General features: G+C 42.8%; 2 protein-coding genes across 9 annotated transcripts in view; one reads left to right on the top strand and one right to left on the bottom strand.

The window, feature by feature from the left end:
• Window positions 1-10,331, bottom strand: part of git2b (G protein-coupled receptor kinase interacting ArfGAP 2b) — a 12,946-nt gene extending 2,615 nt beyond the window's left edge. The window contains exons 1-18 of one of the 6 annotated variants that reach the window (XM_030085064.1): window positions 10,135-10,331; window positions 9,643-9,776; window positions 8,465-8,577; window positions 6,913-7,018; window positions 6,034-6,120; window positions 5,800-5,930; window positions 4,752-4,846; window positions 4,614-4,659; window positions 4,467-4,472; window positions 4,326-4,377; window positions 4,148-4,220; window positions 3,963-4,060; window positions 3,746-3,857; window positions 3,206-3,357; window positions 2,944-3,096; window positions 988-1,200; window positions 721-810; window positions 36-118 (exon numbers count right to left, since the gene is read on the bottom strand). In XM_030085064.1, coding sequence (XP_029940924.1) covers window positions 36-118; window positions 721-810; window positions 988-1,200; window positions 2,944-3,096; window positions 3,206-3,357; window positions 3,746-3,857; window positions 3,963-4,060; window positions 4,148-4,220; window positions 4,326-4,377; window positions 4,467-4,472; window positions 4,614-4,659; window positions 4,752-4,846; window positions 5,800-5,930; window positions 6,034-6,120; window positions 6,913-7,018; window positions 8,465-8,577; window positions 9,643-9,776; window positions 10,135-10,186 — 1,796 coding nt within the window. In that variant the 5' untranslated portion in view covers window positions 10,187-10,331. The remainder of the gene's footprint in view (window positions 1-35; window positions 119-720; window positions 811-987; window positions 1,201-2,943; window positions 3,097-3,205; window positions 3,358-3,745; window positions 3,858-3,962; window positions 4,061-4,147; window positions 4,221-4,325; window positions 4,378-4,466; window positions 4,473-4,613; window positions 4,660-4,751; window positions 4,847-5,799; window positions 5,931-6,033; window positions 6,121-6,912; window positions 7,019-8,464; window positions 8,578-9,642; window positions 9,777-10,134) is intronic. The other 5 variants (XM_030085063.1, XM_030085067.1, XM_030085065.1 and 2 more) reach the window with 5 other exon arrangements.
• Window positions 10,156-25,329, top strand: sgsm1b (small G protein signaling modulator 1b). 3 transcript variants are annotated; one of them, XM_030085062.1, is made up of 26 exons: window positions 10,156-10,163; window positions 11,730-11,781; window positions 11,881-11,924; window positions 14,990-15,065; window positions 16,157-16,319; window positions 16,490-16,642; window positions 16,986-17,053; window positions 17,144-17,286; window positions 17,371-17,502; window positions 17,719-17,843; window positions 17,921-17,988; window positions 18,083-18,246; window positions 18,362-18,491; window positions 18,920-19,046; window positions 19,130-19,194; window positions 19,304-19,449; window positions 19,670-19,798; window positions 19,894-20,067; window positions 20,221-20,268; window positions 20,889-22,145; window positions 22,218-22,342; window positions 22,420-22,502; window positions 22,596-22,705; window positions 23,413-23,509; window positions 23,604-23,771; window positions 23,855-25,329. In XM_030085062.1, the coding sequence occupies exons 2-26, from the start codon at window positions 11,775-11,777 to the stop codon at window positions 23,941-23,943; spliced, it is 3,891 nt and encodes a 1,296-aa protein (XP_029940922.1). In that variant the 5' UTR covers window positions 10,156-10,163; window positions 11,730-11,774; the 3' UTR covers window positions 23,944-25,329. The 3 variants fall into 3 exon arrangements, with proteins under 3 accessions (XP_029940922.1, XP_029940921.1, XP_029940920.1); XM_030085061.1 differs by lacking the exon at window positions 10,156-10,163 and having other exon boundaries at window positions 11,539-11,781; XM_030085060.1 differs by lacking the exons at window positions 10,156-10,163; window positions 11,730-11,781 and having other exon boundaries at window positions 11,862-11,924.
• The last annotated feature ends 123 nt before the right edge of the window (window positions 25,330-25,452 follow it).

Genomic DNA, 25,452 nt, shown 5'->3' with positions numbered 1-25,452 from the left:
ACATGAATGTCTTTTAAAACCGAAGCAGCTCTTACACAGCCTCCTCCAGTTCTGAGTGGTTGGGCGTAGTGTCGTAGTCGTTCTCCTGCATGGTGCTCTGTCCCTCCAGACTGCAGCCCTACAGGGGCATCCAGGAAATTGCCATCAATGAATACGAAACCAAAACTATGTGTGCATGTTGGGAAGCTATTCACAGCACGTAAGAATAAGAATCATGCATTGATTATGTCAGAGGAAGAGTACAGTCACACATTTTATTTCAAGCAGCTGAGGAGAAAAAGAGAAAATACACAGTCAGGCCGTTGTGGCGTTAAGATCAGACCGCAGTGGATGCGATTAGTAGATGCGATGAAATACTGCTGTGAGCTGAGCGCCGTTATATCAGCGGCCATCAATAAAAGCACATTGTAATGAACCATTTCATGTTTTCATTTAATGCCTTTGGCGAGGATAAGTCTGCTGTCAAAACACTTTCTCTTTCGCACAACTTTATTTTCGTTTGAGGAGTTTATCTGGGGGAACAGAAAAGCTGGGCTCGTTCAGATCAGTGAACTGTAGCAGAGGCACTGCGGTGCAGGCATGCAGACAGGCAATATCCGACGAAAAAGCAGCTCAGAGACGCAGGTCAGGAGAGAAAAAGACTGTGGGGTCGAGCGTGAGGACAGCTTTAACCATCCTCTCGGGGCTGCCGCTGAGCCAGGAGGAGTTCCAGTACTTAACCCTTCGAGATCTCTCATCCCACGACCAGGACAGGGAAGAGGGGAAGGTAGGGAGGGAGGAAGCGGCCGTCCCCAAAGGACCCCTACCAATCTAGAAAGGGGGGGTCAAACCAAGTTGAGCATACTCCCTCGAGATGCAATGAATGACTGAATGAATGCATGAATGAAAACCAACACCAGCCCCAAGCCAGGCATCATCATAATCATCATCATCATCATCATCACTGTAGGTAACCAGGAACTGAAATATTGCTGCTGCTGTGCTTACATTGGTGGGGAAGGGTTGTAAAACCACTCCGTCGTCATGGCGAGCGGTTTCAGCCCGGTGGGGGTACTGCCTCGGAGTGGAGCCCGTCTCGTACATGGACATGGCGCGGCCCCCGCGGGGCTGGTGTCGACCCAACGGCCCCCCCTGGGGGTGCTGCTGTCCGCTGGGGGCTTGCCATCGCAGCGTCGTGTTTTCGGTCTGCAGGGAGTTCAGCTGTGGAAACAAAAAAGATCTTTCAATCTCACTCCGGCTGGGGGCCGATCTCCTCGCAGAAAACCCGCGGCGAACATCAATAATAGAGTGGAATACAGTTAAGGCCTCCAGGTGAACGGCAATTCCTCTAGCTTCATTTTGTTTCTGGTTTCTTTTCAAGTTTTTTTTTTCCTCACAACAGTGAAATGCTGACACTGTACACTGATAGCATCTTTGGAAGTAAAACCCACAGAGAAACTGCGACAAAAGCAGCCGCCCTTATTTACACAACAGCACTCTGAAAAAGAAAGGGGAGACACGACGCGCTCGTCATGGACTAAAGAAGCGTCCAAATCTTCATGTGAACTTTTCACGTAAAGTAAGCAAATAACTTATTTGATATGCAAAGTGCAACACGTAAAAAGAGAGGCATCAAAGAAAAGTGAACCGAGATGCCTGTGAGAGAAGAAGTATGGAGGACAGAGAGGGAGTGGAGCTGCACAGCAAACACACTGTCAGCAGTGCAGCTTTGGTATTTTGATTATGGCAAAGCAGAACGCATCAACAGACCGGAGCGGCGAGACACTGAGAATGTCTGTTATCTAAACCTGATGAAATTGCCATTAATGTAGATCCTGCGGTTCAGGAAGCTCACGTCTGTTTTTTCATTTCGGTCAAAACCACAAATAAATGTTTAAAGTTTTCCATGCTAAATTTGCTTTGGCCGCTTTGTCAATACCGTGACAGTGGTGCTCTTTAAATGTTTACGTTAAAAAGGCCAAAGTCAGTGCGACCTTGTCACTCATTGATTTATTTGCATTTAGAGCTGGTGCAGAGTGCAATGAGATAGAGAAGAGAAAAGGTAACACATTAAAAGAGCCAGCAGGAGGAGACAGTGCATTATCTGAACTCTGTGCACAAAGAAAAAGCACCAGAAGATAAAGGCACCAAATAAAGCAAACGAAAAACAGAAACATGCTTCTTGTCTTTTTTTTTCCCATGTAAACAAGCTAGAGTTCCTGTCACAGGATGAAGAATTACCTGAATGAATTGATTCTTCACATTTAACCCCGTCATAAACTGACAGTGAGTTTATCTGTATCCACTGAGAAAACCAATAATCATTTAGACCTGGTCTTTATGAGCAGTTGTCTGAATAGTTCCAGGAACAGACAGACACTCTTTACGGATTAGCGTCAATGTTGCAGGAGGGTGTGGACAGAGGTTCAATAAAAAGGACTGGCGCAAAACATCAGCATATAAAACCGGAGAAGTTTGAATATCTCAATACTGCTGTGGAGTGAACCCACATTTAGACGGTTCCTGACTAACTGGATCATAATGAAAATCACTGAGTTCTTTGTGAGAAACCATTCGTGATGTGGTGCTTGGTTCTCTTGAAATCTACATGACTGCTCTCTCTGTTTTAAACGACAAAGACCTTCGATAACAGATCCTGCTCTGTTTTGCCGTTTCGGTGCACTGTGTAGCTCAGGAAGTCTGCTGGCTGTTCATAAATGCCATAGAGACTTTAACCTATCCGGAAACATTTCAGTCATTTACTCTGATAAAACTATGGATGGGATTTTCCATTGATTTGACATTTTAAGACAACGTACTGGAGGCAAGAAATTATTTAGAAGGTGATATGAAAAGGCTTCAGACACTGTTCAGTACATCTAATCTGGCACAAAGCCGTCACATGGGAAGCAAATAGCTGATTGCAAACTGGCATGCGTGGATTCTGCTGGAACTAGAACTAACCTTGCTCTGCATCATCCGCAGTTCTTCACTGAGGTGACAGTTGACTTTGAGAAGCTGTTGGATTTTGGCTTCCGATGCATTGAGAGCACTCTTCACCTCCATAAATTCCTGCACTGTGATTGGTCCATCCGACAGGTCCGAAGACTCAGAGCTCTGTAGAAAAACACACGTGTAGCCAGTGAGTCGCGTATTCTGCTGAATGATGGAAGAAGTCAGCAGGTTGTCACTACAGGTAAAAACAGACGAGACTAAATATGTTCACCTTGGTCCTCCCGTCGTTGCAGCTGTCCCCGCATGTGGCCTCTTGTACTGGATCCTCATCGGAGGCCACGCTGTCGTAATCCGGCTGGTCATTGTCCTGGCTCTCGCTGTTATGGCGGCTGTCTATTCCCTGAAGGATCAGCTCCACGTTCTCTGAAGGCAGAGCCCAAGATCAAAGGATTAGAGATCAAACATCAGGGCAGGCTGCAGACAGCTGTTTCAATCAAAAAAGCCTAGGGACCACATTTTTTTTTTTCTCATTTACTGAACCCCCCCCCAAAAAAATCTCCTCGCAATCTTCCCTGAGTGCGCACAAGGATGGAAACCGGCTGTGATGTGGTTTGCTGTAAATTTCAAGATGCAGGACTTGTCATTATTAAGCCCTTATTCACACATGGTCCACATCGCTGTGGCTTCATGCCCCACATGTGAAAATGCTACAACCGACTTCTGCATCTCATTTGTGAAAACAAGCAGATTGTTTTCCACTGCCTGCTGAGGACTTCAGGTCCACTGCAAAACAAAAGTAAAAATCACGTACCTTTAGGACTTTCACATGAGTTTCCCCATTGCCGTCGTTTAGCATCCGTTAAGATATCGATGACCAGAGTGGCAAATTCGTGAGCACTAAATCTGGCCAATTTTTGACGACCCTGAGACAATAAACACACCCAAAAAAACATGTACGATTGAAAATAATGACAACAGTAATCACAGAGACGAACCGTGTACAATCTGAGGAACAAAATGGGACTAACCTGGTTTCTGGTGGACGAGTATTCAGGATTCACGGGAAGAAACGGCACAACCGTGGTGTCTGTTACGAGCGTGCTGTGGTTCTGAGTGGCTAACCACACTTTAAAAACGAAGTGAAACACACGTTAAGACAGAAATTCAAACCAATTGATGTTTTGAAATGACTTAAGACTTTAAAGATTTCCACCTGCATCCGTTTCTCTTCGATCCACTTCATCATAAACGTCCATGGCAAGTTCTTCGAACTGGTGGTTACTTAGCTACAACAGAACAGAGCAGAGCGGAACAACCTGTTCAGCTTTGAACGGACTGAAGGCGCATCCTAAAAGGTCAGAGTAAACATGTGATGTGGAAAACTGTCTCACCGACTGCAGCTTCTTCTTTGCAGCTTTTGCAAACTCCGACAAATCCAGACTGCTTTAGACAAAACAATGACATTTGGTATTTTGTTGCAATAACATTTTTGCTGACAGAAAAACCATTGCAGAAGTAGAGCACATACTTACTTATTTCTATCCATTCAATGCAGCACAAAAAACAAGATAAAAAAAAAACAGGATTGCAATAATAATGTGAATGCTTATCACGTTAAAAGTATTAAGCTAACTTCTGAAAGGTAAACAAATAACTACAGCTTGAATCACGGTTATTACCTGTCTGCCATCTGTGGGATGATGAAGTGTTGACCATTTCTGTGATCTAGAACACAAACGTATAGCGGCGTTGTGTCAATATATTCCATAACCATCAGGTGTCCGATTCATTGCTGTAGATGTGCGAGACGTACGTACCGGGCCTTCGGCCGCACAGGTAAAAGGTTAACCGGTCAGTGAGTTCATACTGAATCTCCACAAGCCTCTCTGCCAGCTCCTGATGCCCAGCTTGCCTGAAAAGATCACAAACAATTCATCAAGTCTTACCAATGTCAATTTGGTATTTTAAGTTTTTCCATGCCTCAAGATGTTTCAGGGAAATTCATACAAGTTGCTTCTTACATTTGATTCCTTCTGACAGCTGTCATAACACTGAGCTTTTGCTGGAGCTGATACAAAATGTACAGCAGCTGCTTTGATGACTGATAACACAATGGAGTATTTTTAGTGCAATGACTGATCACATCAGGAGGTAAGATTTATATACAGCATAACGCGAAAATCCATCACAGTGGGCTATACCCGTTTTGCAAACTATGGGCAATAAATTTTAAAAAGGGCCACATTAATTTCTCAAATTTATTTGATTAGTTTTTATTAGGTTCCTATTTCAAACTTTTTCTTTACTAGTTGCTCTCGGTCAGAAAACATCCTGCACGAGGGGGTTTTTCCTTCCTCCCCCTCAACAATCACTCGCTTACTGAATTAGTCAGATCAATGTGACTGCTGTGTGTAAATACTGTTCATTGTAGAGCAAAAACATCTCAAATATTCAAGCCATTTCAGAAGGAGAATGCAGTTTTTTCCCCCACTCATTTTCTACTCATGAATGGTTTTTTTCCTATCGTTTAGCAATAAAAGTAATAAAATCAACATGTTCCAATTAGCAACATGTGTATCATATTTTCTTTCGCCGCCGAGTTTCATAGGATGTGTATCATTTCCTGTGCAGAGACACTGGCCTGCTGAGGGTGTGTCTGTTCATGCTTGCAGCTGCACTAAAGTAACACACAAAAAGCGCAGCACTGGTGAAAACCATCGTGTCAAGCCATGTTCTCTAACAGCACTTCAAAACAGAGAGCGCATAAGAAACCACTGGGATCAGTCGCGACTCATAAACCTGCCTTGAAATGACACATTTTGCATGTGGTGCTGGTGGGAAATTTCTCCTCGTGTTCCGCCTCACCGTGCATAATCGATGGGTGTCTTCCCACTGGAGTCCAGAGCTCCAGGATCAGCGCCATAAACGGCCAACAGCTCCGCTTGTAGCATCTGACCTGCTTTTGCTGCTATGTGAAGTGGTGTGTTCCCTTTTTCCTGTTGTGCGAACGCAACAACAATGAAACATTAGTATTTTGTCACAGTAAATCACCTTTCTCTCTCTCTCTCTCTCTTTTTTTTCTCACAACACTGGACTTACTGAATGAAAGAAGTTGGCCTGCGCTCCTAAAGATAAAAGTCTCAGGCAGGTCTCCAGATTGCCGGTCCGAACACTGGAATGGAGTTGCTGAAAGAAAATCAATAAGTACTTTGTTTTAACTTGAGTGTGAAGTAAATTCACACAATGCTGGCTTCATAAAATACACCTGCGCCCAACCAGAACAGAAATACACTTTAAATCAAAGGTTGTACTGCTGCTATTAATTGTAAGGCAATTAGAGTGGTGCAGTTTTCCCTTAAAAATGAATAAAACTGGTTGTTGTAAACAATAATTATACAGTTAAAACTGTATTTGGACGGTTTCTGTTTAAGTTGGGATCGGGAAGGCCACGGTGCTTATTAGTCATATTCTTAATGTGACCGATACCAGGAAATATGAGAAGCGATGTGTGAGCATCAGACGCCGCGACCACTCTATAAATACACACCAGGTTTGAAAATGACAAGAACTTGCCACATATCAGGCGCTCTGCACTAATTAGCACCATGGAGTTTTCGGAAAATAAGGGTTCCTTGTTAAACTCGCTGACGGGACCCTACTGTGTGGAGTTTGCATTTTTCCTTCCACAGGTAAAAGATATGGTTTCTGGCGGGTGGAAACTTGTGTTTCTGGGATGGATATGAATACTGTTCAGGGTGTATTCTGCAGGTCGAGATGAGCTCCAGCTCCATACCAACCTGCTCTGAATAGAGTGGCTATAAATATAGATCAATTACCAGATTTCAACGCATGAGTGTCACAAAAATCATCTTTAAAATGCTTATTCACTTGAAAACATAATTTATTAATTCCACTGGTACCTAATACACATTATTTACTAGAATATTACAAAAAACTGATAGCTGGTCTATGTGTCACCTTGCTGAGGTCTTTGGCAGTGACGCTGTCGTCCTCCCGGCAAGGCATCCGATGAACATACGCCAACATCTGATACTTGGCCTTGATGAACTCTGTCTTGTTGGGGCTGGAAACAGAAAGATGTTCACACGTGAAAATCTGGATCTTTATTACCATTTCAAATAACTGCCACAACAAATCATGAGGCGGCTATCTTCAGGAAACAACATCATTCTCAGAATTAAAGGTGAATTTGAACACAACACTTTCACTGCGGACATCCGGGACTTTTCCGTAGCTATGTGCAGGAAATGATCTTTTATGCCAGCTTAGGTAACAAATAACCTTAACCAAGGCTACACTGTGCCATGCTGAGTTTTTAGTAACATTACCCAGTTTGAAAACTACATTATTCACTCTTGACAGTTTTGAAACATCATTGGACAAAATGACAAAGAGAACTGACGCATTTTCAGCTATTTTCGTCAGTGGTGCTTGGAAGTGATAACATCGCTGCTGTTTTAGGAAAGTTCCTTTTAAAAATGAAAAAAAAAAAAAAAAGACAACTCATTTAATCAAGTGACTTTTTTGGGGGAAATTCCTGCACAGTTAAAATAAGAATGTCAAAAATCCATCAAGACTTTCAAAGTTATTTAACCCAATCACTCATGAAAAAAGCAGATCCTTGACTGAACTGATTTTACAAAATAAACCCTGAATGTAAAGCATATAATGTCAAATGCCTATACAATATGTTATTTGTATTAACTGCTATATAATTACTATTTATTATTTTTGAAAAACAGTATTGGAAATGTCTTATTGGCAATTAAGTCAAAAAACGGTCACAACTTTTGCAGCTGGGTTTTAAGATGAATTCATATAAAGTGTAAGCACAATTATATCGCTCCTCATTTGTCATATTAAAGAACTTGAGGTTGGTTTACAGAAGTCTTGTGGAAGACTGAAAACTACCAAACTTTATTTTCACTTTTAAGAAGACAGAAAATTTCCCCGGGCACTTGGGTACTTCCTCATTTCGAGCGTGAAGCTGCAGCGAACCAGCTGCACGTCCTTGTTGACCAACACTTATCGGTCAGATCAGCAAACTCACAACCTAACGGCGGGGAGTATCCTTGAGGAACTAATTTTAGTCTTGCTTCCTTCCATTTAAATGTATGCTTTTGTTCCTCAGTTCCTTAAAAGGCTCATGGCTCCCGACGGGGAAAAGTTCCTGCTTTGGAAACTCATTGTAATAGATTGTTCTTCTTCTTTCAATTTGGACTGTATAACACAGACATCTGCATCTCTCAGCTGCGTCGTGATTGAAAGCATCTGCACAGAGCGTGAGGATCGCTCCCAGTGCTGTGTTTATGTGTGGCTGACTGTTTATCTTCACTCCACCAACCAGACACCAGAGTGACCCGGTGTTTATGCCAGGCGATGTATCTGGACGGCTACGCCACATCTCTCCATCCCGCCACTGATTTTGATTTTGTTCTACAGTGTTTTTCAAAACCACTTTCCATGAAAAGATGCTTTCTGAAGTTAAGATGATTAGAAAACAACTTACTGAACTCGGTCCTGGGGGTTGGCTTTGCGCTTTCCGCTCCCTGAAGAAGATGGATCCAGGAGGCTATGCTCCCATATGGAATTGGCTCCATTGCCATACAGCGTTTGGACCATCTAAAAAAACAATAAAACACGGGTTCAGCAAACCGTAGAGAGCAGAGCCCAGTGATAAAGGTGATGTCCATGAAAACAACCACAAGAAAGGATTCAATGGATTTCTTAGCATCAGTATTCTGTTGAAAGGTTCACTTATGGTTAATTTCTATCTGTCAGATGGAAAATTCACCTTACATTTTTTTAAGAACATATAATATGCATTTACAATTGAATCAATTACTGAAGAATAAATGCAAAATAGTTTTATATGCTGTGATTGAACAATGAGTGTATCACCCAAACAAATCCCATGCAAGAATAGGTAGAACATGCAAGTTTGAGTGTGAAGCCTTCTTGCTTTGAGGTCACAGAACTAACCACTGCACGGCCATGTCAGCTACAAATTATCCCTCCATCCCTGCAACAACATCCAATTTATGGTTGCTGGATCCAATCCCAGTTTACAATGAGCCCAAGGCAGGACACACACTGAACAGGTCATCAGCCTGTCACGATGCTAACACAGAGAAACAGTCAAACAAATGTGCTCCCATTTTCAAATTAAGCAAATAAATTCACCTAATGAGACAGGCATTTGGACTGTGACAGGATATCAGAGCAGCCAGTTTAAATCAGCACAGTGGGAACATGCAAATTCCTCAAGAGAGCATGGAAACTCCACACAACAGGACCATCTATTCATACATACTCTGTACTGAACATCCACTTTATTCAACTTTAGGTCGCTGGGCTTCCTGTCCCAACTGGTTATGAGAGGAAAATCACACCAGCAACCACACCCAAGAGCAATGTTAAGAGTTGCAAATGTATCTCAAATTCATGATTTAGTGGGCAGAAACTCGAGTATCAACGCATGCACAGAGAGAACATGAAAACTGCACAGAAAGGTCCCCAAGATCAAACTAGAAGAGAAAGTGCTAAAACCACAAAATCTAAACTGAAGCCTCAATAACAACAGATGCATGCCTCCTGGAGTCGCTGGTTCGTCTATAAGTTGATTTGTGGCGTTGATCTGGATGTGCGTGTTGGCTGGCTGAGGGGTGTGTGTGGATGTTCTCTCACCTGCAGCTGAGACGGAGGCCACGAAGAGTGAGTCAGATGTCGGACCTGAGAGCTGTGTCGCCCCAGACCTCGATGGATGCTGCAGCACTCATCGCAGATCAACACACCCCTGTTAACAGAGGCCCAGCGAGGCTCTGCAGCACACACACACACACACACACACACACATCACGATATTTCATCAGTATTTAACATAAGAAACTAACTAAATCAACCTAAATCAACTGGAACTATCATTAACCACAAACACTTCAAGGATGAGACCCCAAGTTAATGTCATTACAAAGACACGACTTATTATCTACTCTCACTAGCATAACATTTACTGTGACAGTTAACCCTGAAGTGATTCCTGGAGCCTTTTAACGACGTTTTTTTTTTTTTTTTTGGCGATAACCATGTAAGCTAGCTGTAAGTAACGTTAACTTGGTGGTCAGAGCTAGCTGGTTAGCCGCGCGGCTAACGTCAAGGCTAGCTCGCTTGGCATCGTACCCGGAGCACTGCAATCAGCGCAGACCTCCCTGCTTCGCACTCGCTTTGACATCCCTCTCAGCGGAAAATCCTCACACTCCGACAAGAAGCGATGTTTCTGGGACGCGCTGCAGCACCGCCGCTGAAAGATAAAGACGGGACAGCCCGCCCCGGTAGATTGTATTCCTCCGAGCAGGCAACGCAACAGTGACTGTCTGCCGCCCTCCCCTCCCCTCCCCTCCCCTCCCCTCCTACTGTTGAACAAAGCGGTGTCCCGTCCAAACACTCTCACTGCCTCCTTCAGGGTTTCCTTCGCTGCCTCCTTCTCTGTCTCCTCCCTCGTTTCCTTCCCTGTTTTATTTTCTATCTCCGTCTCTGTGTGAAGCAGAAACACTTCCTCAGAAAAGAACCACTTTAATTAATAATAAGGTTGTAATCATTCTGAGGCAAAAAAGAACATACGTGGAAGTTAGCAAAGATGATCACTTGCTCAATAAAGATTTATAAATCTCAACTAGAAGCAGTGGGCAGCTGCTTTTCAGCTGCTGGGGCTAAGAGCCTTGCTCAGGGGCCCAGGTCTGCATTGGGATTTAAACTTGCAAACCTTCAGACTCAAATTTATTTCTTGCAACAAACAGGAAGCATTGAAAACACTATAGTTTTGATTTGACGCAGAAAATATACTGTTTGGTGAAGCCATGTCAAATAACAACAAAATTCTGGGATCTTCCATTGTAATTTGACTGTGATCTACTTGAAAATATGCAGAAAAACTATGAATCTCTGCCCAAATCTTGATTTAATTACTTTAATCTTTTCATACTTCTTTTTTTTTTCAAGACCATGCAGTTGTCTTTGTTTTCTTATATTTCCATGTTACATTTAAAACTGACATTTAAAAAAAAATTAAAATAAAATACAGCAGAGACTCTGCTGCAGAGTCCACCCTGGACACGTAACCAGTCAATCACATGGCAAACACACAGAGACAGTCAACTACACTTTCAGTCAACTGCACTTTCCTTCACACATGATGTCAATGTATAGTCTCTGCAGCTTTATGTGCATCTTTTTGGAATGTGGGCACCAGTGAGAACATGCAAACTCCACTCAAGACAAAACACATGCCATTCTTATACTGTTTATGTTATAAATGTGCTATAATCATTTGTTTTTTTTAGGTAAAATCATATGAATGCCTTCTAAGTTAAGAAAAAAGTAACTGTTATTTTAGTTTTTGATAGAGTAGTTCTTTTGAGTAGATTTGCGATTTTAAACCAATGTCACTGCACGAGTTCTTTTTAAATGAATGCAATTATTATTATTATTATTATTATTATTATTATTATTATTTTACGTCGGGGTGCGGATTTTGTGTGTGTGTGGGTGGGTGCAGGCGTGTGCGCCTTAACGTATAGGCTACTGTGACTTTAAAGGGGTGGTGGTTGACGGCGAGGTAGCGCTGATAGTCTACGTTAAATTTAGTCGTTCGGCATCTGCGTGCATCGTGCATCCCGGAGCCCTTTCCGCCTTTTCTGCTGCTTTTCTTTTCTAAGTGCGGTCTCAGCCTCGGTCCAGACCTTTACCCCCTCCACCACCACCACCACCACCCGCACCCCCGGAGAGCTGTGCGTGTCAGCCGCTACACCCTGCTCGCAGCGATGGGAGGTGCAGCCGCCGCAGTTATTTTCCTGTCGTGAGCACATCATCATTAATTTCCCAGAAAGCATCCGATCAGCATATTCATCATGTTTTCTCCCGTGACAGAAGCCGAGACGCGCCAGAAACTGCTGCGCAGTGTTAAAAAGGAGGTGCGTTGTATTTCATATTTATTCCTGCTCATCCCAGTTTATGTTTACCGGTGAGCGCAGCCAGTGCGTGTTTGTGTGTGTGTATATGTATGTGCATGTGTGTGTGTGTCTGTGTCGCCATCGCTCATCGGATCTGACTACGCCACAGGCCCGTTGATCATACATCTGATGGTTTTATTCTGCATGATGACAGTGGACGGTTTCATGCTGGCAGTGAGATTGTATAAGGCACCGGTCTGTTTTTGAGGACCAGACTGGCGTAAAACCACGATGACGGAGGTGGTGATGATGATGATGACGATGGTCCTGATGATGATGATGATGATGATGATGATTTTATATCGGCAGAGAGCCACACAACACATGGAAGAAGCTGACTATATATACATATATATATATATATATATATATATATATATATATATATATATATATATATATATATATATATATATATATATATATATATATATATATATATAAACACACACACACACACACACACACACACACACACACACACACACACACACATTGTTATTGCAAGAAGAACTTAAAGGTGTGAGCTTGCAGCCTGTTTCAATTTATTAGGTGCCACAGCAATCATTACATAAAGTGCAATTCAATTAATTCGTGTGGAAATCAATCACTGAATTCACGGTTCCCCGCAGAGAAAAAGACCAGGAGGATATCAGAAGGCCGGGGACTTCCAGCCTGATTGTGTCCATGCTCCCGCTCACCTGTGACTCATTGCCTCTCAGAAATCCATGCCTCTGGTTCCAGACCCTGCTGCAAGGAGGGGCTTGTGTGTCATATAGATTTTTAAACCAGCATATTTTGTTTTCCACTGTTTGATTTATACTCAATACTATAGAAGAAAACATCGATCAGGTCCATTAAACAATAAACCTGAATGGAAATGATCACAAAATCAATGTAATTCCAGTCAACAAAGTATGGCAGGAAAACCTATATTCTTTGATAGATTCTGGCAGTATTCATACAGCAGAGGACATCATTTACCATTGGTCTTCTGAGTATTGTAGCTAAATGTTATATTGCTTGCGTAAATGCTTTGTAAAAAAAAATAACCTTGTATTTAAAATTTCAACAGAATCTCAAATTGTATGTGAGCAGTTTCATTTTTGTTTCCCATTCTGATTTAAATAATTGCTGGCACGCCAAAAATGTGTATGAAGGTAAAGAAATGCATTTAACACATGAGAGAAGGTATCTTTTCCTGTCCTGAGAACACAATGTTATTTGTGGCTCCAGAGGAGCTTTGTCACGACTGAAAACAAAAAAAACAAACATATCCCCCTCAGATATCAACAGGCTTTACTCGGCTCAGAGATTTTGAATTTACAGAAGTGGGTCTGTGTGATGAACGTGGGATTGAATAGTGACTGTTAAATCGTGGGACGGCACTTATCCCGAGCCAGGCGCATAATTGGAAACACAGACTAATTTAAAAAATACAAAAGACTGATGCTCCAAAACTATTTTTCTTATTAAGCTTTTCGACTCTTTCCCTGTTTTTATATGCTACAGTTGTAACACATGTAAAGCTCTCTATTAAAACTCTTTATTTGAATTAAAAAGTGAAGAAAAAAGCAAACAGTGAATATAATCTCTATTTGCTGTGTAATAGTAAAGATCCTCTGGGGGAACAGCTGTTTCAGCCGTAGCTGTCATGAAGGGCAGTATTTGTGAACCTTGGATGAAGAATTTCTTGCTGCTCATCATCAATGATGGTTTGTTTACTTCAAACCAGATAGCTACAAGCGCTGCCTGTCACAGATGTCACATCCAATCCGTGCCTCCTGCGTGCTCGGGTTTATGTTTGTTTTGCATGAGATGCAGTGTAGTGGTGCTCACACACGTTATTTCTGAGGTGTTGTTGTTTGATTCATTGTGGTCTGGAGGTCTCGAGGGCCGGTGTCAGAAAAAGGATCACTGTTCTCAAACAAACTAAAGTTAACCTGAGTGGTAGAAAAAAAAAATCAAATATCGTTACCTGGGAGAACAAAGTATTTGAATTTTTTGCCAACTCCCGCTTCTGCTTGATTGTATCTGTCCCTTGTGTATCTGTCTGTCACACTTTATTCATGTAGTATCGCTGGTGTGTGAGCCCCAAAGCTCTTTAGCATGTAGCACGGCTCAGAGTTACGTGCTGAGCAGTTAAACTAACGAGTGACATCGGGGTAGCTCTGCTGGTCCAGATGTCTCTGGTGATTGTATGAACGAGACTTCGCCCCTTCTCTTGATATTTTGGAAGAGCATAGTTTAAAAATCTGCCTTGCATTTGTCATTTTCATAAATATTAAAGAATCCCCAATTCGCTCGTGCCCTGCACTGTTGCTGAAGCATGTTGTCACGTAGTACTCGCCAGATTTTCTCAAAAAAGAGCCGCACGGCACTCGATACTGGTATCGGTATCGGTGCATTCCTGTCTCAATATCTAAATCCATACTTTAAGAAATCTTTGTCATTTCAGCTTGCAAAGTCTCCCACACTCAGTTTCTGTTGTTGTAGCTGAAGTGTGGGCCTTTTGAATCTCGCACATGAAAACACTTGATTGTTAAATCTTCCAGATGAAGGTTACAGGCAGTTTCAACCATTCAGCTCATGCAGCTACTATTTCTCCACTTGTGCATGGATATGAATGTGTTATTTCTTCGGTCGTGAACATAGCTTTCCGTCTGTTTTTCTGAGTTTTCCAAAGTAAAGCTCTACTGTATAGCACTATATTTGACAGTAATGTGCTAGTAAGCTATTGCAATTACGAAAACGATGATCCACCTACAGTCACCTCACATTTTGGACTGTTAATGAAGTCTGGTTCACTCGAGTAATACACAAGTTACTCCTGAAAAGAACAAGTTATTTCCGTTTCTGAATAACACCACTACTTTTGAATATTCTGCAGAAGTTTTGCTGTGAAAGTAAAATGCTGCCTCACCATCACGTCTTGCTTACTGTAGCGCTTCCCGGTTTAACTTCATCACCTTATGTAACTGTTTGAGATTGATTGTTGTCTCACTGTGTGCTTCTCTCTCTTTCAGGTTAAGCAAATTATGGAGGAGGCTGTAACCAGGAAATTCGTTCACGCTGACAGCAGCCACATTATATCCTTCTGTGGTAAACGTTTTTCTGCAATCTGTTGGTGTTGTGTACACTGAACCGACTTTCTTGCTCGGACTGTTAGGACAATCCTAAATGTTAGTGCTATTAATATGTCTTCCTCTGTTTGTTGCATTGATTGATATTAACTTTAAAATGTCCTCACTCTTGCTAAATCACTTTTATCGCTGCTAAAAAAAAAAAAAATATTCCTCAGCTCACTGTTGTTAAGGTCACATCACCGATAGTCTAAATTACCATCAATCCATCCAGTTTTCTTTATTGCTCGGTCTCCAGCTAGAATTGTGGGGTTCTGTAACCAATCACAGCAGACTATGGGTGAACTCAGGTTACACTTCAGACTGGTTTCTAGTCCACAATATGTGACCTTATATGTGTGAATGAGGATATGTGACTGGCTGCCTTTCGACGGACTAGCCACCTGTCTGGAGTGTAACCAGCCGGGAAGGACAGAAAGTCATTTTTTTATAATGTCTTTTATGTCGTTTCGTGTGGCATCAATAGCAGTATTCATCATAAAGCCATTTGTAAATAGAGTGCAAATATACGGTTGACATCCCTTTGTGTGAGGACACATCTCCGTCTGCAAGGTCATCTTCACAGAATCAAATATTCCTCTTCAGCCTGTTCAAGCAGGATAAATCCTCACGATTTATCAATAGCCGTTAGTCACACACATTTATATTTAATTCAGCGGACGGATGTACAAAAGCAGCATGTCTTAAAGTAGACCGTCCCTCCTCGAAGGTGTTGATACGAACCAGGATTGAGGCGTATGTGAATCACATCCCTCATATCCTAGCAACAGTAGACGGTGTTGATTTCACGCTGTTTCTACTTATGCCACCTTTGCCTGCCTTTCACCTGATTTTTATAAATGGAAATGTTCAGGCTCGAAGAGGAAATTACACTTTGTTCATGAGATCAAAACTAAGCATTAAGGCAAATGAAAACATTCCCCCTTAAGGACATAAAAAATACATCAGGTTAAACTGCAATGAAAAAAAAAATTAAAAGTAACCCAAACATTGAGTAATGCTCGGTGTGTTTGTGTGTGTGTGTGTGTGTGTGTGTGTGTGTGTGTGTAGCCGTGGTGGAGGCGTGTGTGCTCCATGGACTTAAGCGCCGTATTGCAGGCCTGCTGTGCAGTAATAAGGTTGCGGCACTTTTCATGAAAGTGGCAAAGAGCTTTTCGCCCGCTGAGGAGCTCTGCCACAAGGTCCAGGAGCTGGAGCAGCTCATTGAAAACAGGTGAGATGTTAATTTGTGTCCACGGGGCATCGTAATTGTTACGTGGGTCGTTTCTTTTACCGACACCTGTAATTTTCTTTTCTTCTTTCACTCTACTGCGTGCCAATAAAATCCTGCCCTTTGCCCAACAAAGACATCACACCTGTCACATTTCCTTCTCTGTTCTTCAGCAAACAGAACAATTCCTCACTGGGTAACGACCGCAGTCGACAATCCAAGTTGGCCAGCCTCCCCCCGCAGGCGCTGAGACATCTGTGGATCCGAACTGCTTTGATGGAAAAGCTCCTGGACAAGATTGTCCTGTACCTGGTAGAAAACAGCAGGTATTGCAGTGTAACGTCTCGTGGATGTTTCGGGCTTTAGAGCGTCATGTTGCTTGGAGTAGCATTTTTGCTCATCCCTTCATGATTGTTCACATTTTACCTCATCTAAAGTCATCATATAGAGCTTCAAGTCTAAATGGGTTTACCATTTTCACTAAAGCCACAAACAATTTATCATATTTACTGTTGGATTTCATGCTGACCTATTTTTTTACACTTCATTAAATTCATTCAGTATTTGTTTTCTCCCAGTACCATGCCGTATGTAAAGTGTATTATTGTAACAGAACTGTATTACGCACAGATGAAAATGATTCACTGTATATTTTCGTGTTCGCTTCAGTGCGTTCTATGAGAAAGAAGCTATGATGATGGATCCTGTGGACGGGCCAATTCTGGCATCCCTGCTGGGTATTTTTTTTTTTTTCCCCTCCTGTGCTTTCATTAATTTTATATATTGTCGGTATAGATATTTAGTTTATTGACCTCATCATTTCACAGTTGGCCCCTGCGCTTTGGAGTACACCAAAGTGAAGACAGCAGATCATTTCTGGACGGATCCATCTGCCGATGAGCTCGTACAGCGGCATCGCATCCACAGCGGACACTGTCGGCAGGATTCGCCCTCCAGAAGACCTGCACTGGTTAGACGCTTGAGAAAATCAGGAATTCCTTTCAAAGGAATCAAGGTGTTTGATACGTCCTCGCGTCCCCGCGGCTCTCAACAGATCCAGAAGAGACAGTCCAGCGGGAGCATGGACGACCGTCCCCTCATGTGGGTGAGAGAGTACGTCGAATCGCTGCACCAAAACTCCAGGGCCACGCTTCTGTTTGGGAAGAACAACGTCCTGGTGCAGCCGGTTTGTGTTTTCCTTTTCTTTTCTTTTTTTTTTCTGTTTGTTTTTAATATCCTGTTTCCTACTCAGAGTATCACAGGAGAGGAACTCAAGAGGAAGACGTGTTTACTTCTTTCATAGAAACTGGATGAATCTGCTCATCGATTTCGGTGTAACTGATCTGACAAACACGGCAATAAAGACGGGCTGGGATTTGTTTGCTCGCTCTTGTGTCGACAGAGAGATGACATGGAGGCGATACCAGGCTACCTTTCTCTGCATCAGACTGCAGACGTCATGACACTGAAATGGACCCCGAATCAGCTGATGAACGGCAACGTCGGGGAGCTGGATTCTGAAAAAAGGTGACACTGATAAATCCAGATTTAGGCTTTTTCTTGTTTTTAAACATAAAACATATACTTAATTGTCTTTCTTACAGTGTTTATTGGGATTATGCAATGACAATTCGTTTAGAGGAGATTGTGTATCTCCACTGCCATCAACAAGGTAAAGATTAACACCTTGTGTCTGTTTTCCTCAGTGTCTCCTTCTATAAGTTGTTATCTTACCTCTGATGTGTGTGTGTGTTTCTTTATTTTAGTGAACAGTGGTGGGACGGTAGTTTTGGTGAGTCAGGATGGGATCCAGAGACCTCCTCTGCATTTCCCTAAAGGAGGCCACCTGCTGCAGTTCCTCACCTGCCTGGAGACGGGCCTGCTGCCTCACGGACAGCTGGATCCTCCACTTTGGAATCAGAGGGGAAAGGTCGGCCTGAGCTTCTTTTTACCTTGAGTTTGACATAATCGCTGGTTATTTCTTGACTTCCAGTCAGAATTTATGGTTATTCTGCGTGGATACGACTGACAGTTTGTGTTCGCAGGGAAAGGTTTTCCCGAAACTGCGAAAGCGAAGCCCGCACGGTTCCTGTGATTCCGTATCAGATAAGGAGGACGAAGAAGCCACTGATTATGTGTTCAGGATTCTCTTTCCCGGCAATCAGATGGAATTCAGTAAGTGTCTTTAATCTTCCTCTCCTGCCTTCCGGAGACAATCCAGCTCAACAGAGATGGCATCTTAATTCACTTTCGTAACTCAGTCCGCATTGATCATTCATTTCGCTGGGGATCCATTCTGTGTACAGCTTGGAAATTAATTTGTGATTAATAGGAATCTGCTACCTTCACATTGTTTTTTTCCTGCTTATTCTGCATCTGCGCATTAATTTCACTTAGTTCTGTCTGCAATATGGAAGCAATTAGTCTGTCACATCTTGATCTCGATCCTTTCACATTTATTCATCCATGCTCTTATTTTTTAGTTCCTGTTATTGTCAGATGTCCGTTTTAAAGATTTAAAACTGTTGGCAATTCATCTGGGTTGATTCGCTAACGATGCTGAAAGCATCAACAACAATGCTGAGCGCTGTTCTGTTGCGCAGTGGCTCTCGAGCTGATGGATCAGGGCGTTAATATGTGGCAACCGACGCCCAGAAAGTCCTCCTGCTCTTCCTGCTCACAGAACGGCTCCTCTGATGGCTCTCTGCCTAATGGCTGTAATCAGGAAAGGTACGGATTTCCAAGAGGCCGGCTCGCCTCTACGCTCGCATTATTCCGCTTGACTGAATTTGCCATTTTTCCATCTTCTCCAGAGCTCCATTAAAGCTTCTCTGTGACACCATGAAATACCAAATAATCTCCCGTGCGTTCTACGGCTGTGAGTAGAGACGGTCTCATTTTTCCACCATCTGGTGACGGTTGAAGGGTATGCTAATCACTCATTCGCCACGGATCTGAACACGAGAAGCTCTTTCTTCCTTCTTCAGGGCTTGCGTACTGCCGTCATCTGTCCACAGTCCGGACCCACCTTTCAGCGCTGGTCAACACCACTATAGTTGACCCCGACGCCCCCCGTGACGCTCGTGGAGGCCTCTCGGTGGAGGTCTGGGACCGTTTCCTCAAAGACAGCTCTGTAAGGTTTATTCATAAAGACACATTTCTCCCCAGTCCATCGCTCAAATAGTCGATACAACATGAAAACAAATGCAGTAAACAAGTCATGTGCACACGTATCAATAAAATCTGGGTCTGAAGCTTGAATGTAAAAATGTGAACATTCTGCACTGCCCTCATCGTTTTTTTCCCGTGTAAGTTTAGATAGAATGATAATTCCAAATGTTTTCCTTTTCCAGGCCTATGAGGAAGAGGAGATACACCGACTTGTGTATTTTGGCGGCGTGGCGCCTTCACTGAGGAAAGAAGTCTGGCCCTTCCTGTTGGGACATTATCAGTTCACGATGACTGAAAAATGCCGGCTGGAGGTATTTCATGCCTGGTTTGAACGTATTGAACATAAACGCGTTCAGCGTGAGGTTACGTTAAGGTAAAACAGGTTAACATGTGGTCTGTTTGCCAGCTCGACCAGCAGATGCGGAATATGTATGAGCAGACGATGAAGGAGTGGCAGGGCTGCGAGGCCATCGTCCGTCAGAGGGAGAGGGAGAAACATGCCGAGGCCCTCGCCAGATGTTCCTCTGGAGCCAGCGTGGAAAGAGGACCTGTTCAGCGGGACTCCACCATCAGCACAGACGCAAGTTTGACCTTTCTGTTTAAAAAAAAAGCTATGTTATGTAACCTCTTACAACAGACAAAAATTGAAAAAAAAAAAAAAAAAAAAGCAACCAAGCAAAAGAATCAAGAAATGACATTTATGTTTTTTTTCCTCTTGTGTCTTCCTCTTTAGTCGTCTTTAAGTAGCAACTCACACAGTGACTCCAGCAGCAGCGCACAGGTAGTTTCTCACAAACACAAAATCACCATTATTATGGTCCAAACAGCAGTTTTATCAGTACTGTTGGTAAATGCTAGACAGGGGTTTTATAAACTAAAATATGTATAGTTTTTTCACAAACACGTTTGAATTATTTTCAATCATTTTAAGTTTTTTTTTTTTTTTTTTAATTGTAATATTGTACTCCAAGCCTTTCATCATTTGGACATAAAGTGATCCATAAAGTGCCTCTTAGCATGTTTGTATCCATTTTGTTTGTGAGCAGTTGATTAAGTGGTTCTTTTAATTATCCAAAGTCGTGCCTTGCATAAAAAATAATTAAATGTCAATTATTTTCACTTTGTAATTACAATGCAAGGAATGTTTTAATATGTATAATTGAAAAGGCAAGTATTTGTTTTTGTAAATTTGTTATTCCTGTGTTGTAATTTAATAATACTTTATCTAGAAGAAATTCATAGAATTGTCAGTTTCAACTTTCTGAAAAGTGCCTTATTGTACTGATAATAAGACAGATGCTAAATATTTGCATTACGCTTTATTTTGTTCCATTTCTCTCGATGCAGCTCTGCTGCATCTGCCATATATTGACTTTGTGATTCCTTCACGTGTGTTTCAAGGTGTTCGAATCGGCTGAAGCAATGGACGAGGTTGATGCAGAGTCCAGGGCCGAGGATGGAGAGCCACAGCGCGGTATTGCTGTGAACGTGACCTCAAACGAGACTTCAGAAAACCCACAGCTTCCCTCAGGTCTTTCAAATCAAGGCGCTTCGGGTTTAGACAGCATCGCTCCTGCCACCGAGGGCACTGCCGAGTCTGAAGCTTCCCGGCACACAGTAGAATCGTCAGACGTCTTCACTGAAGAAATTCCAGCTGAGTCGCAGCCAGAGAAGAGCGAGCTCGTGACATGCGAATCCGGAGGGGAGGATATGAAGGACCCCGTCTTGAATGATCAGTCTGCGATTGAAAAGATGGAGACGGTTTCAGAGAGCGAAGACGTTCAGGAAGCTGGAATCATTAAGTCAAAAGAGACACCTGAGCCTGAAAAAATCGAAGTAGTGGAAGGAAAGGATGTATCGGCAGATGAACTGACGGGAGCAGTAGACACAAATATGAATTTGAAATCTGCCCCAGAGAGCACCAACGTTCTGAAGCTGGAACGAGAGATTCATAACGAATACTTCCAGGCGCCTCCACTTGGACAGACTCTTCAAACACAGAAAGGCAAAGATATGGAGAAAGAACCTTCTTGTCTTACTGCGGCAGAAAAAGCTGATGCATCACCGAGTGAAAAAACTACTGAGAGTTCAAAAACCCCAGAAGCAACGTCCGAAAAATCCCCTTCAAAAATGATCAAGGACCGCGCTGCGGAGTCGGAAACTAAAGATGCTGAAGTCACCGTTAGTGATTTTGCTGAAACCAAAAAACCGACAGATATTGAGAAACCAGGTTCAAATTCTCCAGTCAGGCAGGTGCTGAACGCTCTCCAGTCGGCGTCGAGGGGGAGCCTGTCGCTGTCGTCCCACTCCCGCCAGTCTCCAGACACGGCCGACTCGGACGACTCGCCTTCTGCCTTGGAAATGGAGGACATCCCTGCGGGGATCACATGCGTCACCTCAGAGGACATCAAGGCCCGGCCTTTGGTCGGCCTGGCCGCGCCCCCCCTCTCCCTGGCGCAGAGGCAGAAGATGGCGGCCGAGGACCACGCCGCTCCCGACCACCACCTGGACACGGCCTGCAACACCAGCCCGGAGGGAACCGATCTGGGTCTGTCGGAGGACGAGCCCGAGATGGAGAACGCGCTCGCCGAGCCGGAGTGCGCAGAGGCGGGAGGAGACGCCAAGTACGACGAGTCGTCAGAGGAGCAAACCTACTCTGTAAGCGTCTACACCACGCAGACCCTTTTACGCTTTGAACACATGCTGAGTAAACTGTGATTATTTCTGCAGCAAGAAACTCTGGACATGTACCTGATCAACTTGCACCGTATTGACAAAGACGTCAGGCGCTGCGACAGGACGTACTGGTACTTCACCCAGGAGAATCTGGACAAGCTGCGTAACATCATGTGCAGGTAAAACCTGAAAGGTGAATCACTTTTGATAATCCGGCAGTTCAAACTAATACCCCGACAAACGCTTGTCGCCGTAGTTACGTGTGGCAGCATCTGGATACCGGCTACGTTCAGGGCATGTGTGACCTGCTGGCCCCTCTGCTGGTCATTCTGGACGATGGTCAGTCGGGCCTCCTGGTTGCTACGTGAGCTTTGCAGTAAGTGCGCACGAATGGATAAATTAATGAGTCATAAAAAATGTGTGTATCCGCAGAGGTGATGGCCTTCAGCTGCTTCACGGAGCTGATGAAGAGGATGAATCAGAATTTTCCTCATGGCGGCGCCATGGACTCTCATTTTGCAAATATGCGTTCTCTCATCCAGGTGTGTGCTGCAGGTTTGCTTCACAGAGTGTTTAGATTTAGAATATCTTCATCATCATTTTACACAAACTGAGATCTCATTCATAAAAGATAACGCACATTCACACAAATATAATCAGACATAAAAAAATTGGTAAAAGTAGCACAATTTAAGAGCGATCATCAGTTTTAGATACGGCACGATGGCCTGGAAGTCCATTGTAAGATGAATAAATGCCACTGACTGACATTTAAATGCACTGATGGCTCTCAGGCAGAATCTGTCCCTGAATCTGAATATCTTTCTTTGCTTTCCTTCATTCAGCTAAACGAAATCAAAACATTTCCATTACTTTGGGTGGACAAGCATCCCTCAAGTTCTTTATATAACATAAGGCAGATTTGATTCACTTCCATCAGTCCATCACGTATTTTCACATTTCTTTATTCTCTTTATAGTTTCTTTTCATGGACAGCAATCTAAATTCTTTGCAGCTGTGTAAATAAAAAAAAAAAGTACATTTATTTTCTGCTCCAGTGCACTTTGATTGAGCTTCCACGGAACTGGACAAACAAGCCAAAGACATTTTATTCAGCATTAATCTGTTTTCCGCTACTACAACCTCATCGTTTTACTTTAAAAAATAGTTCACATCGACGTGACATGAAAATGCATGCTCACATATGTTGCAAAACGACTGATAACACTTTGTGTTTGCTCAACAATAGATCCTGGACTCGGAGCTGTTTGAACTGATGCAGCAGAACGGCGACTACACCCACTTCTACTTCTGCTACCGCTGGTTTCTGCTGGATTTCAAAAGAGGTGTGTGACGGACCTCCACGCTGCAGTAACGTGCGAAGCGCTTTCGCTGTTTCCTGTCGCGCTGATGTGGTTTGTGGGGTGTTTTCCCGGGCAGAAATGGTGTATGACGACGTGTTCTCCGTGTGGGAAACCATCTGGGCGGCCAAACACACCTCCTCGGAGCACTTTGTGCTCTTCATCGCTCTGGCGCTGGTGGAGATGTATAGAGACATTATATTAGAGAACAACATGGACTTCACGGACATCATCAAGTTCTTTAATGGTAAGATCAAATAAATTGAATTTCCATGCATTTTCTTTCACATCATCACGTTAGTAAAAGTGCTTTCTAAATTTTCCTTTCAGAAATGGCCGAGCGGCACAACGTCCCGCAGGTGCTGATGATGGCCCGAGACCTGGTCCACAAAGTGCAGACCCTCATTGAAAACAAGTGATGCTGATTTGCTCCCCGTCATTTCGATGTGCCGATTTGTTTCAAAAGATCAGGACGCACCCACGTACTCGTCACGTAATCAAGAGAAAAAGAATCTGTGTTGATGAAAAGCAGTGATTGGCGAGTGCTGAATAGATAGCTGGTCATTAACGCTGCTTGTTATTTATAAGACAGTTGTAGAACAACTCTGTTGCTCCTCTCTATATTCAGGAGATGTTATTATTGCCAGTGAAATTATTTTTCAAGTGTTATTGTTCACCTAGTGAATGTACCCTTGTTGAAACTGCTTCAGGATGTTGTTTGTTTTGCCTTAAAGATTCGCTATTTTTTCAGGGATACAGCAACCAAATTCGTCACTGCATTAATATTCCACAAAAATTCATTTTTTTTGTTATGTTCTGGTTATATTTGGAGTTTTCCTCAATATTAACAAAGCTGAAAGTGTAGCTGCCATAAGTTAACGTATTTTGTTAAATATTTATTTCCAGTAGTAGCATCTGGTATCTTTAGATCATTTGGAAACATTAGTGGTGGAACTAGAAGTTTTGGTCACTGCCTGGTGAATATTGTGTCGTCACTTGTTTGCTTCCTAAGATCAGAGGACCACACACTCGCCTATTTCGTACAGCTTTCTCTGATGGATGCACATTTGAAGGAAACAAAGATCTGAAGCTGAACACTCAAGCACTATTCCACATTGACTGCACATACAGCATTTTCATTTCGTACACTAAAGTTGTTGCAATAGTAATTCTATTACTATGACCTTTTTCTACACTTGGTGAAGTTTACCGCTTCAGCCTCTCTCTCACTGGGCTACAAAGAATAGCGTTCAGACATTGTGCCAGACTTTCCAGAACATCCTGAAACATCAGGTGGGTGAATCCCATTGCGGGAATCGCAGGTCCTCCTCAATTTCTAAAACTCTGCACACTTTTTTTAATTGCAAAATAGTCTCATAGTTTCCACAGATGTCTCACGCTCCTCAAGAATCAACCTCTGATTAGTTTTCTCAAATCAGAAAAAGAGAGAAATGATCCTTTAGCATTTAAATCTGGTCTTCATGCAGGTTAACTGTTTATTCTCTCAATTGAAATTCACATTGCTCCATTGTAGGATGATGAATTTAGAGTGATAGCTATAATGAATCAAAAAGTATTCCCACTTTTGTTTTCTCCAACTAGTCCCGATGTGCCGCAGCAGAGTGAAGGGGTTATTATATTCAGTAGTCCACTTCGGATATATTAAGTTGTCTGTTTTTATCCATCAAGCCAACTTGTGCTCATTTTTATCATTTTTATCTGGTGTCCTGATTGTATTGCTGCAGGAAATTAATTTACCCAGAAAGCCAATCAAGTTGATGTTCCCACAGGTTCTTCACAGCCAGAAAAAAGCAGTGCATGTGTTTTTTTTTTTACAGTTCAGATTTTATTCATTATATATTTTCTTTTGTGATAGCTAGTCAGTGTTGTTTGTTGATGCAGGTTCAGAGAGATGCACCGTTTATTTT

The sequence above is a fragment of the Salarias fasciatus genome (assembly GCF_902148845.1).
Source record: "Salarias fasciatus chromosome 7 unlocalized genomic scaffold, fSalaFa1.1 super_scaffold_4, whole genome shotgun sequence".
In the NCBI taxonomy this organism is placed as follows: Eukaryota; Metazoa; Chordata; class Actinopteri; order Blenniiformes; family Blenniidae; genus Salarias; species Salarias fasciatus.
Note: the sequence above shows the minus strand (reverse complement) of the source record. Positions and strands in the feature narration are given on the sequence as shown.